This window comes from Sylvia atricapilla, chromosome 4 (assembly GCF_009819655.1).
Source record: "Sylvia atricapilla isolate bSylAtr1 chromosome 4, bSylAtr1.pri, whole genome shotgun sequence".
NCBI classification, from domain to species: Eukaryota; Metazoa; Chordata; class Aves; order Passeriformes; family Sylviidae; genus Sylvia; species Sylvia atricapilla.
The window spans coordinates 60,496,378-60,516,613 of NC_089143.1; the positions used below are offsets into that span (position 1 = coordinate 60,496,378).

General features: G+C 35.8%; 1 protein-coding gene across 1 annotated transcript in view; it reads left to right on the plus strand.

The window, feature by feature from the left end:
- The first annotated feature begins 1,447 nt into the window (after positions 1–1,447).
- The window catches only part of TTC29 (tetratricopeptide repeat domain 29), a 67,617-nt gene continuing 48,828 nt past the window's right edge, over positions 1,448–20,236 (plus strand). Inside the window, exons 1-3 of the mRNA XM_066318069.1 lie at positions 1,448–1,539; positions 3,867–3,950; positions 17,149–17,372. Coding sequence (XP_066174166.1) covers positions 1,448–1,539; positions 3,867–3,950; positions 17,149–17,372 — 400 coding nt within the window. The remainder of the gene's footprint in view (positions 1,540–3,866; positions 3,951–17,148; positions 17,373–20,236) is intronic.

A 20,236-nucleotide genomic window follows, 5' to 3' on the forward strand; every position in this document is an offset into this window, starting at 1 on the left:
ATGGCTGTGTTCATTTTCCCACTTAATACCTCACAACAAAGGAGCTTCTGGAAAGCTTTGCATCTTCTCTGGGCTTCAAGATTGTTGTTCCAAAGTTTAATTACTATTTCTCACTGAATAGCATCTTCCTAAAAGGGGGTTTTCCTTTTTATATAGTTTTTGTATACAAACCTGTTATTCTCTGTGAGAAGTGTAATCTTTTATAGTGATGAATTACCTATATGTTTTTATTCTATTGATTTTTTATTTTCTAGGACAGACTTCTGTAAAATTTTGCTGCCCCTAATTGCAGACCAGTTTATCTATAGATAATACCTGGGGGTTTTTTTCTGTAAAAATGTTATCATTAGTATGAGGCCCCAAAAGAATTACTTAGGAGAAATATCCTATCCTGTCATCTTTCCAAACTATAAATCTCTTTATTATTCAGCTTTAATAACACAATTTAAAAAATTACTTCATTATAACCACAGCAAAATACTGCATCAATGAAATGCCTTTTGATCCCAGAAAGGCTAATATATAAAATATCTGCTAGTCTGATGCTGATCATTCAGTAACAAATTGATTCAGATCTAATACTTATTTCCCAAAAAATAAATTTCCTTTCACTAAATGTAGCAAATAGTTAATTTTTCCCCCCTCTTATTATATTCTGTTTTTCCATCCCTATTAAAAGTTTATGCCTTCAGGCCTACCAGCAGGGCATGCAATACCTACATTAAACCAAATTTAAAAGTAGAGGTGCTCCTGCTGCTAACGTCCTCAGATCACAGACATGCAAAATGAAGGAACTGGCAGCTGAAACTTTAATGGTAGGAAGTGTAGACTGAATACTTGGGGAAAAAACACAGTAGCTCTATATGACAAAAAAGTCCTATTAGCATTTATGTACTTCAAAATGACAAGCTAGACGATTCTAAATAACTGTGGGGCTTTTGGCTTTTGTTTTAAGTAAAACCTGCGTTGTAAACATAGCATTACTTACATTTTTTCCTTCAAAAGCTTGTTTCTATTATTATTGGCTGTAAACTTCTATTTCTATTATGTGTTATTTGAACATTAACACGGTGCCTGTCATTGCTTTGCACCCTGTATATTTAATCATTTGTCCATGTTGTGTATTAACTTAAAATACTGTCAGTACTTGGACCTAGATAGCTTGAGGAAGCACAGGGAATCCCATGCAGGTATGGTTCCTGAATCAGCTGTCCCTATGGAAATCAAAAACACCTCAGTGAAAGAGAGAAATCCATGGAAAGTTAAATCATGTCCATTCCTTTGTGTTATGTCGTGCTGAATTGTGTGGAACTGGAGTTGGGTTTTAATGCACTGCCAATAACAGAGAGTGGGCTGGGAAGAAGCACAAGAAGAAAGAGAAACCTTTGCATTGCTGTGAAAGGGTTGTTTCAAGTAATGTTGGTTTTGTTTGTTTGTTTTAGTTAAAATGAAGGTGTTGCCTCAAGCAATCCTCCAAAGCCCAGGGGAGCATCCCAAGTTCATAGAGCTGCCTCTTTGCCCCCCATTAGACTTTGCAAGGTAGGTTCCTCTTCTCTTTCAAAGCATGATTTTTGCTGTGAACAGCTTCAGTCAGCTGTGCCGAGGTGACAAGTTAGATTTGCTCTTTCACGGTATTTTAAACTTCAAAAATCACAGGCAAGGAAATTCTCTCTTAGGAAAGTTCCACAATTAAAAGAGAACAAAAAAGAAGGTGTCCATTGGATTAAAATGTATTTCTCGTTAATAACTGAGTGATTTAAAATTAAATAGGAACCAACTTACAGGTGAAGTAGACTCTTTTTGTACACTATGAAGTACCATGAGTCATTGTGGAAACACCAGAGGAATAAGGATAAAGCAACTGGGAAAAAGCAAGTGACAACCTCTGGAAGAAAAGAAACAGTGTCTTCTAGCAAATGCCATCCTCATCTCAATTCTGGAAAAAGAAACAATGTCCGTTCCAAGTCACAGTCTCTTTTCTTCACATTGAGTACTTAATTTATTTTAATGTTTTTAATTCTCATTGCGTATAGGAAGCCATAATGATTTTCTTGAGTTGATGGAGTTTCCTAGTGTATTTTTTCCTAAGTATCACCTGCCCATCTTTTCTGTGTCATTGCTAGGTTGGCATGATTGATAATAAAAGCCTGAGTGAGATGAGTATTTGTTATTTTTAGTAAACTCAGCTCTTTATGATGGATGACAGTGTTTGTGGTTGCATCAGTCCAATACAGGTTATTACAGAACTTATGTAAAAAGTTTTTTGCTTATGGTTTTTGGTTTGGGTTTTTTTTTTTTCCCTTAGCTGTAGTTTTCTTTAAGTTTGAGGGTGTTACCAATCAGAAGTCAGGAATTCATACTTTCACTATAAGGCAGGTGGTATTTTAAATTATATATGATTCTAAGGGCTTTCTAAGGGCTGATTTTTTTTTAATTTGTTTATTAAGATACCTCTGTAAAGACAATGGAAAGGCATCAATACTTTCACTAGTAGTTCACTGTTTCACTTTGGGGGTTTTGACTTACTCACCCTTCTTCCAAAGATCTTCCTAAGTTTTGATTATTCTGGTGTGAAAATTTTGATATTGAATACATTTTGGTGTTGATTTTAAGTGAATTTTCATGACAATATCCATCAGGTGTCCATTTAGCCAGATCAGCAGCAATTCCTAAGGATTGTGTTAAGTGCAGCCTCGAAGCACAAGCCTCGGCTGGTGCCATTTGGCAGCAGCAAATTCTGGAACAAATTTAAAGGCACTATTTGTCAGGGAAGTTTTCACTGTTACATTGTTTTAAATACAGATATGTCAAAAAATCTCTGCTTTGCTTAGCTATTTTGTTTTCGTTTAAGTGAACTTTGTGAAGTGTCTTCTGTATTCTGAGAGCAATAAGGAGCGTGTCTCTTATATTAGCTAACATTATGAAAAGAGTTTACTCTCATCACTGTAATGAAAGACAGCAGTGTAATACAGACAGAGAAAGAGCAAAGTAATGGATTTATGTGGAACACTAATGCTGAGTTTCTTTTATCTTTGAGTGATTAACCAGACAATCTTTGTGCTCTTTCTCAGAAGAATAAAAATAAATTCACATTACTTTTATAAAGATAACATCCACTACCATTGCAATATCAGACTCTGTTTACATACACCTTATGGTCAGTAAGCACATATTACCCTTCCCAGGCATCTCATGTGTATCAGAGTGGAGATGCAGAGATATGGTGGCTGAAGTGAAAGGTGAAATGGTGCATAGTTCAAATTTTAAACCTAGATCTATGCATCCTGAAATTTGCTCTTTGTTTTAATGACCTTCGGATCATCCCCTCAGTGGAGCACCTTTTGCACTATGCTGCTCAAACTGTGGAAAGCCAGGAGCAGTATTAAAAGATTGCACTGCACTAAGGAAAACATTTTGCATTGGATTTGGGAATTCTTTTCTTGATTTGCCTTTGGTTTTAATTTTGAAGAAGCTAAATATGAAATAGATTGACCACTCTGGTCCATACTGATAATACAAAAATGTAACAGTTCCGATTTAGGAAACAGTTTAAATATGGATAGCTTAATCAATTATTACTGATTTAGCTAGTACACAGTTTCTAGTTTAGACAGAAATATCAGATAACCAGATCCCTAAAAGCTAATACCACCTCTGTTTTCTTTCAGAAATAAAGATTTGAACTAGCTACGGACCAAAAAATTTAAAAATATATTTGTATGTGCTTATAGAATATCTGATATATTACTTTGTCAATATTTCAGTGTTTAGCTCTACTTGGCAATGATAATATATTATACATGCTGCAGAAGTCTATGTTAGCACCTTACAGTGTTTCTTTTATTTTTTTTTTCATTTAAATTTAGGATTCATTTGATCAAAGACAAAGATGCCATAGATGATTATTTGGCGAAGAATATCAAAGGGGTGTCAAAAGAAGAAGCCGCTGCGTAAGTTAGCTTTTTCGAGGCATTTTAACATCCATAAGTTTATTGTTTCCTTTGTTTCTAGTCATCACAGTAATTTAAATTTAAAGTTCCCTAGGCCCTACCCTTTTTTTGTGGAACTTGGCATTTAAAAATTGAAGTTGATATTAAATAATGATGTTTCATTTCTCCTGATGTTAAATATATCAAAGCATTTATCTCCTTGGTTTTACTAATTTGTATATTTACCAATTAGATTGGATTTGTGACATTGTTGTTAAGATTGTGTCATTAATTATTATATTGCGCTGGCTTTTTTTTTTTTTTTTTCTTTCCCCTTCTCTTTTTTTTCTGAGCCTTTGTGAAATATCTCCTTTGGGGTGGGAGCTTAGTGTACCGACATGCAGATTCTTGTAATTTTGAATTACTATTTAGCCAAGCCCAAGTGCTGACTTCTGTGGTGAAGCATTTAATACCCCATTAGTTATTTAAAAACCCAGTGAATGAAAGAAATTTAGATAACTTTTGATTTCTTACAGCTGAGGTATTTACATTTAGAAGTTACAAGAGACTATGACTGACTTATTCTTCTGGAGTCTTTTAACAGATCTGGGGTTCAGCACCATCAAAATTAATGAAAGAATTCTAACAAACTGGATTGCTGGTTTCTTAAGTGAGCTGATTTATTTATTTCAATATTTAAATAATAAAAGGATGCATATACAAGGGCTCTAGGCAGCTTAACAATGAATATTGCAAGATCACCCTTGCAGCATAAAAACATTCTATAAGTCAGGCAGGAATTCCACCAGCTAGTTTCTTGGAAAATATGCTTCTTTTCTCCTTCCTAACCTAAGAACGTGCCTGCAAACCTTCTGTAAAAACTTCCACACTGAAATCTAGAAAATTACTGGAAGTGTCAGACCTCAGGGAGCAAGCACAGAGCTGAGCACCTTCCCTTACTGTGCCCCTGGTTCCATGGCAGCTGTGGAGCTGGCTGCCCTGCTCATTGCACTCCAACAATTGTCACAGGCTGAGTTGCCTTCCCAGGAAGCCCTTTCAGTCCTCAGCCCCAGTGGATTCCCACACACCATGCCAGGGACACAAGTGTTCTCTCTGAGGTGATTGTACAGGAAGTCACTGCTATTTTTTTGAGGATTCAAAGTGCATTTTACAAACAAGCAAAAAACAATGCAAAAAATCCTCCTAAATGATGGTTTTATATTCAAACCCCGAGTTTGAATATTGTGGAAAAGGAAACCAGTCAGGATATCCACAGTGAAGTAAGAATTTTGTCATCTGTTCTGCAGTACCTGCCCAAAGTGGAGTTTTGTGTGTTATAAGAGGCTGTTTTTCCAAAGTTACTAAAGCCTCTTAAAAGATTACACTGAAATATCATATGTATTACGGTTTATTTCTATGGAGATTTTTAAAGTACCTGCTGTAAAAGGTTACATTCGTGTTCTGTGCATTTAATTCTTCTTGGAATTTTAGCTTTTGATAATAAATCAGCAGTTATGAATTTTCTCTCTATATATATAATTTACTTACGCTCTGGCATAACCTTGATGAAATCAATTGAGAGCAAACAAAAGGTAACAAACTAACTACACATTTACATTAGTACTATGCTAATCTAGTTAGAAAAAACCTAAATGCATCAAATGTAATATAAAACCAATTTATTAAGGCAATGCCATGTCTGTAAATGATCTTACTGAAATCAGTGTAATCAGACTTGGTATGTCTCAGCAGGCAACGGGTGTTATTATTTTAAAAATATGAGAGATGGCTTGTAATATGCTGTGTAGTTTTTAAATACTGTTTCCATTTCAGAAGCAGATTATTGCACTTCTTTATAAAAGGACTGAATTTCCTTCCTCTGATATATAAATACCTGTGCTTTTGTTTAATACGGAGGTTAACTTAATATGCCAGTGATTATTTCATCAAGACAAATTCTTGGATATTGAACAGCCTTTTTTTAAGCGCACGTTAGGCAAGCAAGAAATTTATTATCTTCTAAATAAAGGAGTGTATAGGTAGGTGTGTAACATTTATGGAAAAAAGCAATATTCTTTAAAATATTTCTCTAAAATTCCTTCACAGTATTCCTTAAAATTGAGATGAACTATTGAAGGAAAAAGGTTGCAGTTATTCTTGTATTGTAAAATATTGTTCTGTGTTTCAAACTTCAGGAAAAGAGAAGAATTCCAGTAAGTGTGTTCATGATATAATCTCTTTTTTTCTGTGGAAGAACAAGGAAATGTTTTTTGTTTTTTGGTTTTTTTTTTTTCTTTTTAATTTTTTTTTGTCCTAGGTTGATATGATAGAAAAGGGAGAAAAAACAGTGCTTAAGAAAGACAGTACTTTAATTATATTAAAATAGAATATTGCTTTAGTTTTTCAATGATTTTGTTTTGCTTCCTTTTCAAAGACTTTAACTTGAAATAAGAAGTAAATGTGAGGCAAGGATCTGGAAGTGGAAAAAAGAGTAAAAGTTCATTAATGCAGAATGTGAGTGCTTTCTTGCCACAGAATCAGGCTTTTGTATGAGGAGGTTGGCTGACTCCCGTGGCCTTCAGTGTGCTTTCCTTGATACTTTCTGTTCTTAGTCCTGACTCACTAAGTCATTAACAACTCAAAATCAGATTGCAGTAAAAATTAAAAATAGTTCATATGGCTGAACTAAGTGTCAAGAAGTTCACAATGAACTATGAAGTAAGGCATTTTTCATCAAGAGATTGATTCCAGGATGGAATCTTCAAATTAGTTTAGAGCCTAAAATGGGCCAGAATTTGATATTGTCGTTCTTGTTGCCCGATCTTTTTGTCAGGGTCAGAAAGATCAAGTAACAGTTCTCTCCTCTCCATACAAATGAAAATTGTCAAAAGAGGACCACATCATCCAAAAAGAGTTGAAAACTAGAAAGAAAAACTTTGAAATATATTTGATGAGAAGAATACCTTTGCTTAACTACAACCAAAAATAAATTACCTTAGTGATGCTACTACATGTATTTTAAATACATTTGAGTTGAATGGAGTTCTACTGTCCTCAAGACTCTGGTGGTCAAATGAAATCCAAATTATTTATTATACAGAGATGGTAAAGGCTCACCTAAGTATGCAGAAAATTTATTTTTGTGTTTGCTGTCTCATGAGTGGTGGATCAGTGTGTTATGGAATGCTTGCTCGATAAATCTGATTCAGTGAAGACAGGCTCTGAGATTACTTTTTTCAGGCAGGAGATGGTATTCTCTGACATGCCTTCTGTCAGATGTTTTTGAGATACAGTGGGCTGTTCTGCTTAAAATTCTCCAATGGCTGTCCCACGTTAGGATTAGCTGAAACAGAAAAAGCAAAGGTTTTAATTCTCAGGTTTGCTGTGTCCCCCTCAGAGCAGTTGTTGGCCATCTCTGCCAATCCTGGCCAGGTGGATCATTAAACTACTTTTCAGATTGTTGACTGCAAAATGGAACATAAAATTTCTGCTCTAGCAGTGATGAGTGATGAATGTGATGAAGTATAGTTTCTGTAAACTCCCTGCAAAAAGAGGCAGAGGGGCTTTCACCCGAGTTTAACTGATCCAGGTTAATAACCTCAGCCATGTGGTTAGTTGAGCCCCATCTTTCAGGATCCAGACAAGTGCTTTAGAATAAGGTGAATGATACTTTTGAAGCACTTGTTTGTCTCCATTGCTTATAGAGAGATCATAGGGTGATGAGCTCAGATGTAGACGCATAATTTACCACTCAATACCACACTGCAGAACTATGGAATTTTGAAAGCTGTAAAAAGGTTGTAAAAAGCTGTAAAAATCAGTCTTATAGACTGATTCCTGAGGCAGCATTTTTACAGGAAGCTGTCAACTACAGAACAGAAGTGAGTTGACATCCATTTTAAAACTTCTGTTTGTCCCATCTGCTAAAAGATCATTCTTCCATTTCTTCAGAGACAAATTGTTTACTACCCTCCCCAAGTTTCTGCTCTTTCTCAGTGTCATTATCAGCTAGGTAGAGTTAAGGAAAAAAAAAAACGTGGGAAAATTTATGAGGGATTAAGTGTTAGAGAAGTTTGTGGAAATAAATTATTTCTTTCCTATATGTGTTCTACCAGTGATCTCTGAATACTCAGCCCTATCTGTCCTCCAGGACTAAAGAGAGAGGAACTTCCCCACCTGACTAGAGGTCAGGATGATCTGGAGAGTTCACTGAGGGAGAAAAGTGGGATTTGTGGTCTGATGGAGAGGAGAAGACCTAGTATGAAAGTTTGTTCTGTATTTTCATCATAGCCATGATGGACTAGGAAGCCCTGCTATTAAACTGGGATTATTCTAACTTTGTCCTTCGTAAGTTATTTAAATAAATACTGAGTTCCAATACTCAGTTTTTTATTTATTTGCTTCTTTATCTGTCTGTATTCTGGTCTTTGCATTGAAGGACCAGTGCTTTAAGTAAGCTAAACACTAATAGCTGATTGGGAATTTGATTAACCCATACTTTTAGTAGCTGTCACCTGTACCACATAAATTAGTAAAGAGACTTCTTAGGTTATTCGAAAAATAGATGGGGACCTTTTTTCCACTGACATCATATTGCCATGTTTTCTTTCTTTCACTACTTGAAGTTTTTACTGGGGCTTCCCTGTTTGAAGGGGCTTACTTTAGGCATGGGGATTTTGTGTTGTAGAGTGGATTTGACCATTTCTCTGTAAATAAGTGAGGCTTTGAGGGACAGAAGAGGGGCACTACCAAGAAAAAGGGTAAGGAAACATATGTTAGTCTGGGATTAAGGCAAGGAAGGAGGAGGTGCATCTGCTATTACTAGCAAGCTTGCAGAAAGCAATTTGGGATGCAGACAGACAATGTGTAGGTACAGATTCTGCCTTTCCCTTGTATTTGAGCCCTTGATGTCACAGTATTTGGTTCCAGTGATGCACTGCTGTCAGCTGCTTCCATTTCTTCTGTGTGCAACACTGTGGAGACAGAGGGAGGGAGGTGAGCTCGAGGACACAGCAGCAGACAGAGAAAGAAGTGAACTTCTTTGCCTTTCATGTTCAGTCCTAGCAAGACTTTGCTGTTCTTCCTGATGTCAGTCTTTGGACAGGACCTGTAAGAACTTTATGGCCCTCTTTGTTCACATTACTCTGGCTGAAAACTGGTGGAATGTTGTGTCAACTCATTTACGTTTTATGAGGGTATTTCTTCACTTTTAGGTACTAAAAACTACGGCAGAGGGTAAAGCAGAACCAAAGAAATTTATTCCTTCATGGTAAAAGAAATTTTAAATTAAGGCACTCTGTCCCAAACTCCCTGCTGGTTGTGGAAAGGGAGATGGCACAAGTCACTTAGTGAGCTAGATGATAAATTTTAAATTCCTTTCACAATATTATTTAAATATGTATTTTTTTCAGTCTGAATAATTCCTAACAATCTTGCTTGCCATGACCAGGATTCAATGTTTATTAAACAACTTTCAAAAAGAGATTTTAGAACTTAGAGGCACACATTCTTTTTGGTCAAATGAATGATCTCTGTGAATTTTGGGCATGATAAGCATATTATTTAGTGTAATTAGGCAGTGATCTGAAGAACAGAACTGTGTAGGAAGCGAATGGTTTGCCTTTCCTAAAGAAACTTCTCTGTGCATTTGTGTAATGTGAAAGATTTTTCTTGAAAAGGTTAAAAAAAGTTCTAATCAACTTCTGTACATTATGTAGAACTTCATTTTCTAAACTCTGCAAAAGAAAGTTTCATATTTAATGGGAAATCATGAATTATTCCATTTATTATCTACTTCCTCCTTTCAAAGACATGATCTGGATAAAAGGCGGGGTGAATAATTTCAAAAAATACAATACATTTTTAATGGGAAGGTGCAAACTACAGATTCTCATGACTATTAGCAAGTATAGAGGAAACAGAATTTTACTTGCAAAAACTCATCAAACTCTTGCAAAGATAAAATACATGACATACTTTAATAAAGAAGAACACAGTGAGCTGAAGTTTTTCTTTTTTTATGTAACTTGTTGTTTTTACTAAGTCTGGTCTTACGGATTTTTGGTGCTTTCATTTCACAATAGTTCAACAATATTTACTACTGAAGATAATGTACAAGCAGTACACAACTGACTTCTATTTTTAAAACACTCCATAAAGGTGAAGTATCTCTAACACAAAAAAAGATACTGAGATAAAGAAAGATTGTCTAATCTGCCTTGGTACAGTCCTGACTTCCTAATAATTTTCACAGTGAAAAATTTGCATTGTGTAAAATCCTTGTTTTTCCTTTCTTCTCAATCTCTGTGGGGTCTATTTGTCCTTATCCCACTGAGTAAATTCAGCTGGGGACTTGTATTAGAGATCTCCTAAACAAAAGCAAAAGTACTGTAGGAATTGTTCATGTCAATACTGCAGTAAATGCAGAGCCTTGTAGAGGTTACAGAAAGTAAATAATTGCATTTATCTGTCTTGCACACTGTAAAAGAAACTTGCAGAGAAATAAAACAGCTGCTTTGATATCATGCAAGTCAAATGGATAGAATTCCACACTCACGTTTCTAGCTCTCAGTTCATCAAGTCAGCTCTGAAATAAAAGAAGGAAGTTGAGAAATACTTCATTTTGATAAGCAGTAGCCCATAAAATATGGCTGGAATTACTTTTGGTTAAGGAACATTATTAATCTAGAAAGAAAAGCAGAAAGATTAAAGAAGATTTTTTTTTTTACTGATTATGGTGGAAATAATCACAGGTGTTTGTACTTTTGTAAAATGAACATTTTTATCAGGGTAGAACTTTTATCTTTATTTTTAGTGTTTTCTTTGCATTTATATTTAGGGACAGAATGTTTCAAAAGTTCATTGCTAAATTTATCTTCCCATTTTCTGCATTAATGAGGATTCTTAATTATTACAGTGCTTACATTCATTTTAAAACACTTTTTCTGTGTCATCCTTTGATGTTTATAATTGATTAATTTTTCATTTTATGTAGCTTTGAACAAAAGAGAGTTCAATATATGTGTTCTTTGCAGGATCCTACTGACAGGGTGTGCATCCCCCTTTGATTGCATGATTTAGGTTAAAGTGTGGTTTGACAATAATCCAGTGGCTGAGGCAGCAGATGAAAAACATTGCATTGGTAACGCTGATTGTTCTTCTACCTACATATATATATTGTATAAAGTAGCTACATCTCTTTTATATATATATGCTTTATTTTCATCTTTCTATTAATAGTTCTGGATAGCTCCATAAAGCTTTTCTTCTTTAAAAAATCTGTATTGTTACAAATCAATTGCAAGGGATGTTCTTTTCTCCCACAATGTGTACAAATCATCATGCAATATTTCTTATTTACAATTAGAATAGGGAATCTTTTTTTATAACATTTGGGGGTTGGTGGATTTTATTCTTTTTTTTTTTTTTTTTTTTTTTGATAGGATATTAGCTATTTCAAGTTTGTAATTTGGAATTAAAAAGCAGGCACCCCACCCCAATGTCATTTAACACTTAGCCTTAGTAGTAAAATATTCTGAAGTGTAAGCTAACTGTCTATTACTGCTTAATGGCATTTACTGTACTGTCATATCTTTTTTTAATGAGATTACTATAGTCTACAATTTAACATATTACCATCCAGTAAATATTTCATTAAAAGAAAAGTATTTAAATGGACAGTCTTTAAAGCAGGATTAAAGAGGCTGTGCCCTGATGCAGTTAAACAGCTTTTTATCAGTAGCAGTTCGTGGTACTGAAATGTGCTGAGTGCCTGGACTATCCAAGGGCTTGACTTACCAAAATACTTCTGTGGATAAATCTTCACAGAGAGTTGGGGTAGCACAGGATTTGGATGTATTTTTAGGTCAGCTGTGTGCCCACCTTCGGTGGGTTGCAGCCCAGGGACATGGCAGTGTAGACATCAGCAGTGTGAGTACAGGGGTTGACACCACTGGAACCTGGGTGCTAAAGGCAAATCCTCACCTTCCATATTTTCCAGGAGCTTGCATGAGCACTTTCTGTGCTCAACAATTCCCTGCACAAAGTTTAACTCATTTTGGGCATGTGCCATCAGTGGTGTTGCAAAACTGTTCTTGTTTATTGGCTGCCCAACTATAATTAAATAGTAATTCCTCTTTCAATTCCTAGGCAGAGCAGCTTGAACTTATAAATTCTTACAGCATTTTTGTCTTTTTTGTGTTTTATGTACTGTATTTTTTTTTTACTTAATGCATATATTTTTCAAATTTTAGGGAGGAAATGTTGATATTTCTATGTTTGTGACATGGGGTTTTTGCATGGAGGTTAAGCAAAAAGTTGCTAAATATTCACATACTTTATGTAATCTTAATTTTCTTGTAGATTTATGGACAGGAAATGGGGAAGTAAAATAAATTTGTTTAAATAAACTTAAGTAAAAATATATTATTTTTTCATAATTTTGTGATGCTTATCTAAGACATTTATATCAGTCATTGGCTTGCCAACTGCAGAAGGAAATCTCAAGTGGATGAAACCTATTTGAATACAGTTTTTAAACATTATAATAATTGATAGAGTAATTATTTTACACTGGGAGTACACTTTAATATTTTATATACTCTCGTTGTTTAAACCATGCCATTTTGTTCATTACAAAATGGGACTGCTACAGTACAGTACAACTACTTGTATTGTAATCAGCAGCTGGAATTAACTGCAAGTATTACTAAGCCCTACAAAATCTAAATATATGAAACCTAATCTTTTTATATATATATATAATCTGCCATCTCAAAATAGTAGTCTTCTGGACTTATTTTGCATATCTGTAATTGACCAAATCAGACAGGAGGCATGGAGAATGAAGCTCCTAATAAACGATTCTGTTATGCTATACTGACTATTTTGATTATTTCTAACACCAGTTCCTGCCTCTTGGGCTCTTAATTTCCTTTTTCTGTCTGCTCTCTTTTAGTGTAAAGGGTAGAATGCAAATAGCTTTATTGTGGAGGATTTTAAGTTGAGGGGAATGTTGTGTGGTGCTGTGTGCTGATCTCCCAGCATTGCTTAAGGGTCTTGTAAAAGTGCAATACCATAACAGAGGAAAGTCCTCGAGACTGGAACAACCGTGTAACTTCATTAATCTCACTGAACACTTACTATTTATTATTCTTGCACTGGTAAAGGCAGATTAGAATCAGGTTCCCATGATTTTTCAGCATGACTCTAGATTGTTTTGTAATAGCAATGATAATGTAAAAAGAAATCCGTATAAGAAAACTACTGAAGTAGCTATATAATTTAGGAAAGAATTAAAATGTCTGTAGCAGTATCCAGGTACACTTAAATTAAGCACAGTGATGACAACAGCAGTGTCTTTTCAAGCTCACAGATCCACATGCATAAGTAGCTCCTTCCACTCGTGTGATATTACACGGCACAAAATCATCACCCGTACCAAGGTTCCACTAAAATGGCAACTTGGACTTTTGGCTATTTTTTTGGTGCTGAAAAGTCGTGTGGCACACAATCCCCATCGTGACACAGAGACTCTCAGAAGCTCACAGGATTTTTCAGCACTTTCTGATGGAACACTGCATCCCAGTAACTGCTGGTGCAGGACCAGATCCACCTGGAGCTCACTGCCCAGCTGGTGTCAATAAACATTTAGGAACATCGGGGGATTCTCAGCATCAGCTGGCTCTGTGGTAAGTGTTGTGGTTCTCATCTGTCGAGTTTCATGGATGAAAAAACGCAAACCAGTTCTGCTTTAAATTAAAACCAGTTTTATCGATAACTTTGTTTTAACCATAAATACATAGAGAAGCTCCAAATATCATTTAAAAATAGTTTGCTTTAAAACAACCCATCTGAGACCTTTTTCTCTGGCGAGGGAGGACTTTGGGTTTGCAGTCAAATCACATTCATTTTGGAAATGCAAGCCGGCCGACCTTACAGAGCTGTCTGCGGTGAATGTGTCACTGTGGTGTGACACGTTCCATGGCTTGCAGGCGACCTTGCTGGCCCCTCTCCCTGTGCCGGGGCACGGCCGCGGCCCTTTGTTGCTCTCCGGGATCCGCGCATCCTGCCTGCAGTTTCCCACATTTCCAGTAGATGCCCCCAGAGACCATTAAACCCCGGGAACGGGCAGAGCAAAGGGCAGTCGGGCTTCTCTCCTTTCGCTCCTGGAAGGAACGTAATTGTTCAAAGGAAACATCAAGTCGGCGCTGACGAATGCAAAAAACCAAACTCGCTTGTTTAACAATAAACCATAATTTGTTAGGTGGCAAGGTTCAAAAGTGTTTAACGTAAGGTTGCTTATTAATGTAGAAACATACTACGCTAATGCTAACCAGCGGGGTTTTATAAAATAAATGACAGAATCATAGGATATCTTGATTGGAAAGAACTTTAGGTATCAGGTTTTGATATTGATAGTAGAAATCAAGGGATCTTTACTTATCTAAAACATGAGTTGGTCTGTTTAACTTCGGATTTTACGTGCTGCACGTCATCATAAAAAGCAGAATGGAAAGTGTTTTGAGGATTGAGGATTTATAGTTTATCTCAAAGTATCATGAAAAGTTGACTGCTGTCACCTAAAACATGCCTCTGTTCAAAAGTGTTTGGGGGGGGAAAAAAGGACCCTGGATTTTTTTTTCTGGAAACACTTTGATAACTGTAAGAATTTTAGATTTCATTGCAGAGTCACCTATTATAGGTGATACAAATACCGTTTATCCCCATAATACCATTAATCTCTTGCCCAATTTTATTGTTTGTGTGTGATCAGTCACTTGTGGCTTATGTATTACAGAAACTTAAGGAAACAATAGTATTATTATTGTGTGCTTTGTGCATTATAACCGAGATGACTTTTATTTTTATGCCACTAAATTGGAAGGGTTTTAATCTGGATAGCTTCATTGCTTGTGTGCTAAAATCAGTCCTCTTGGCCTCAGAAAAAAAAATGTGGCCTGCATAGTAGGATTACCTCAGCTTTATCTCAATTTCTCGATTAATTGGGATGGGATTTATTAAAACACTCTTGACACTGGTTTTTAAACATTACATGTTTTACTATTTGCTTTGTTTTCCTGTACTGATTTGCTAATAATGCTTTCTTGTGGGGGAAATGTGCTTTGACTTCAAGTAAAATACATCAGTCTACAGAAAATAACACCTTACATGGACACAGTTTTTCTATTTGCATGAATACCGGTTCTGTGCTCAGTGAGTGTGCAGTGAGTGTTAAATATTACCTGAATAACATTTTGGGTAGTGATTGCTGAGATCTTTTAGCTCTACTTCCTTGTTTACTTCCAATTCATCTCCTGATCTAATGCATGCATACACACAAACAAACAAAATATGGATCCCATTTTATAAATAAACAGGCATGTGTGTACCTGCTATGCAGATTGTTATTCCATTTCTCTAAGTTATGTTACTGTAGGATTCAGTTCTAGGCTTTTGGAAGTTAGTAGGAATTGTTTTACCTATGCTCTTCAGCATGTTTTTTTGGTTACTAGAATTTTTAAACAGGAAAGAAAAAGGTATTCCATATAAAAAAAATAGAGAATACATTGCATGGTATTAACATAGTATCTCTATAGTATTTTGAAGCTATATACTGTACATTTGGTATATGGCAAATATATTCTAGCAAATTAAAATTTAAATGTTTAAACATATTTCTTGTGTACTTTTATAAGATAAATGTTGTAAATTCTTATGGTGCAGAATAGATACATCTTTTCCCGTATATGTGTGAGCAATGTGATCTTCAATCTCAAAAACCCATCTATTTATATATTAAACACAGATTCAGTCCTGTCTGGTCTAAACCATATCAGGATTTTTTAGCTCAGTTCTGCAACTGAAATGTGAGAAATGCATGTGAAGGATTAATGTGCATCTGTGTAGTGAGAGATTTTATTTTAAATATGTCAAATTTGAAATAATGCAGATTATTTGCTTCCTACATCTTACATTTCTGTCTATTTTATTGACATCTGGCTAAGAAGTTTTTCACACCACTTCCATCTTAGCAACATATTTAAAGAATTGCAGTAGATCTTTTTAAGATCAAAATATTGGTCTCATTGGGCCGTTATTTGTTACACATGAATTTAGTACATACACTATAAATCTCATTTTTCAGAATTCCATATTTATTTTAAAGCTGTGATAATTTGAATTTAAATTAATTTTAATTTAAAATTGCAGTCTTGAAAACACTTCGTAAACTTAATGATATATAGAAAATAAAGGTAACACACCTGTGTCCTTGCCATTTCACTGGGGAAAAGGTTGGTTTTCCCAGACTGGACAACCATTCCTGCAGGCCTTTGCATCTGTACCTTTGTGTTGCAGTCCCATTGGACTCATAGTTTTCTCCAGGACAGGACACAGTGATTGTTTCATGCCATATAAAAGAAATATTTTGATTATTTCCATAAATAATACCTCTAAAGGTGTATTGCCACTTAAGAATATTTGATTCCACAACTTTTTGATATGTACATCTTATCAGAGTTTGTGAAGGTGCTAACTTCAGTAAAAATTCATCATAGCATCATTTGATAGTAAAACTGGGGAGAAATTATCAAACTGTTACATCACTAAACCAGCTGAAGTTATGTGCTACACAGAATGGAAATAATATCTAATTATGTTTCTGGCATAGCATTTGTTTGACATTTTTATACCAAGCCATCCTGTTTTACAGCAAAACTATTTAATGTATAGATATATATATAACAACATACACATATAGTATATAGCAACACATATATATAACCTATAATAATAACATTATCTGTAACAACACGTTTGTTGTTTTGACATGTGCCTCAGTTTTCCCTGGGCACTGTCTTAAAGCAAACTAAGGGTTCATCGTGTTTTCATGAACTAATGTAAACATGAGGGAGGGGGTTCCCATCAGTCAGCCTTTTTTACCAGACACCACCTAAAGAATACCAGTGTGTTTTTTACCGTGTTTTCAATGTATATATTGGTATTTATTGATTATTGCCATGTTTGCTTCCCTAGGGTATGGCATTTGCAATCAGATTTTAGCAGATCTCTTTTTGAGCGGGGGAAATAATACCCACTCCCTGCTGCCGAACTGCAGAGGTCTCTTCCTGAAAGCTGTTGTAGTTATCTGCACTTATTTGGTAAGGTGGCGAACAGAATACAGGTTTAAAGGCTTAAAATCTCCCTTTTTTATTCCCAGTTACAGGAATTCATACAAGAAGAACATCTGCATACACATGCTGCGCCAGGGTTATCACAAGTCCTTCTCGGAGCTCCTCACTCTGATCCAGAAGTGGAATGCCTTCAGGGAGGCTGCAGGGCCTGGGTCAGCCATATGGCATGAGAAGTCCCTGGAGGAGCAGCCTGATAAGCTGGATCAGCTTTACCACTTCCTGACCGGGGCTGAGGCAGCCCAGCGAGCAGGTAAATGGGGGGATTGTGGGTAGCAGAGCAGCGGGAGCCGCAGCCGCCAGTGCCTGGGGGGAAGCTTCCAAATTGTTTCATGTATGAATTTGAAACGCTACTGCATCTTAGCACATTGCAGCCTTAGTCAACTGAGCTGTATTTATAGAATAAATGATTAGGAACTGCAGATATCAGGAGAGGTTTTGTGAAGGAAGGGGGAAAAAAAAAAAGGGAAAAAGATGTAGAGTGCATTTTGATATCATCCGAAATGTTTGATGTATTTATAGCTTTGATAACATCTCAATTATTTTCTCATAGTTTCATTATTTATTGTTTTTTCTTTCTCTATTGATTTGAGTAGCTGGTGTCATATTAGAAAAATTTAATAGGTGAAATGCTGTTTCACACAGTAATAGTTTTATAAATCTGTTTTTATTAAATACCCTGTCTGCTAACTGTGTTTGGATTTGTGACTGACTTAAAAAGGATTGTGAACATGTCAAATAAAATACAGCACACAGATGTAACATGCCACCTGTGAATTACTAGATATTAGTGAAGACATAACTCCAAATTACTGTATTTTCTCTATTGCCTACTATTTACTAAGCACTCATATTTATCATTTCTTTTTACTATAAATAGTAACATAATTTGCTCCATCTTTCTCCATTGGAATAATTGTAGGGATGGAGGCAGATAAAGCTCTAACTACAATCCTGTTTCATAGCTGAGTTGATTTCACTGTATTGCCTTGTTTCAAGTTGTATTTTGATTATTACAAATATAAAAACCTACAGTAAAGCCTGTGAGTTTGTAATCTAAGCTTTTTGACTGAAATTTAGAAATAGGAAGCTTCATTTCAAAAAAGGAACAGCAAAATAAACCCTTTTGGCACTTAAAAAAAATAGTTCATTTTAAATGTTTATTTTATATTTGCCATGAAAGCCAAAATTGTGTTTCTTTATTTAATTCACTATAATTCTTGGCAGGAAGTCCAGCCAGTCACAATTGGAAGGAATCTTCAGCTTTGCCTGGAGTATGACTAAAACCTGAATAGGCACCCCTGTATCTTACAGAATATGAGAGAGAAGTTTGGGACTTGGACTGCCCTGGCAGAAGCAATCTGCCAATATTTGATGGTCAAAAAGTACAAGGCATGGCTTATCTCTCTGGGCCTGCTCCCTGCGGCCAATTGAAGAGAACAGTTTGTCTGCCTTCAGTGCATGATATTTTTCAGTGTTACAGGCTGATGTGTGACAGCAGAAGTGGCAAACAGGCTCCCAGAGAGGCAGGGCACTGCCAAATGTGCAGTTCCTGCCCTTCTCCCACTGAACCCAGCATTTCTTGTGTGCTGGGCTCTCTAAGTCTTTCAGCTCTCCCAGAGACAAGGTACCACCACCAGCTGCCTGATTGCACCTTGCCTCTAGGAGAGAGTATCTCCCAACTTTGCCTGTTGATTAAAATGAAAGACGAAAAAAAAAAAAATAGGAGTTGGCAAGCATTGTTATTGAATTGCTAGATCAGGGCATAGTTTGTTTTGATTTTTTTTTCACCAGTTTCAATGCAAACCTTTGCACCAATGTCTTGTTTGTATAAAATGAGGTTTGAGTTGTCTGGCACGTGAAGGGGTGGGTGGTAATCCCTGTTGCAGGTCTGAGATCCAGCAGTGCTGTGAAGATTCACATGAATTGTGCAGCCTATCAAACACTAATTCAGTAGTTCTACTAATCCAGTTACTCTCTGATTTTAATCAAATTGCTTGGGGCTCTGCCTTATGATCTCCTGACAACTCCAGTTGACACCATTTAAGAATCATTCAGCAGTTCACCTCAGCTGGAACTTACCATGATGTAGCAGCCACAACAGCAGCTGACCTGCATTTGCTCTTCAGCTGCCACAGTTCAAGCTTAAAAGGGTGAAAGTAATATTTGGGTCAGCAAATGGTGAGAGTTTCATAGCATGGTTGATGTTGCTAATATTAGCTTGGCTGAAATTTTACCTATCTCAGGTAACAATTGTGCTGAAAAAGAGATAGGAGCTATAAATGATGACCATAGAAAATTCATGACTTGTAAGTTTTTTGATGAATTGAAGCTTCATGAAATGTTCAGATTTGAACAAACGTTTTGAACCACACTTTTTTTGTGGAAAACAAAACGCTTACTTTGTCAATAAATAATTTTCTTGTTTGTTATTCAATTTTTCTTATCTGATTTTTTGGATCATAGAATATTATTGTCCTGATTTTGAATATAACTTAGAACTTCTAGTTTTAGAGTTTTGTGGTACTTTACCATAGTGTACAGAGCAAGCTAGGTGCACATTCAGTTTTCATATTTATTGGTGGAAAATGTTAATATTGTGATGGTTGCCACAGTTTATAGTTCTAGGACACTGTAATGCTAGATGTAAACTACTTGCTTAAGCTGAATCAGAGCCATCCACCACAATGTGCAGGCTGATATAAGAGAGCAATTACTTTCTTTACTGCTGAGTGTGAAAATAGTAACATTTTGTTTACCAGCATTGCACTGTACGGACTGTCTGACTTTACACACAGCTGTAAAGGTTCTCTGTTTGCATTTTTAATAGAATATTTTGGTTGTACTTCAAATTATACAGGACTTGTTTTTTTTTCTTTTTTGATTACCTATTACCGATATTTTACTGTGTGCAAAGAAAGCAGCTTTTTTTTTCTGTTCAGCTTTAACTCATTTTTGTTGCATTTGAGTATCTCCCAAGTGTTTAAAAAATAGAGAGGGAACTTTAATTCCTTGCAGGTTCTCAGGAAAGTGACTGATGGAGTTATTTTGTCCTGAGTTCAGCATTATTCTAAAAGCACTGGCAATATTGGCAATGCTTGCCTCTATTTTTATCTT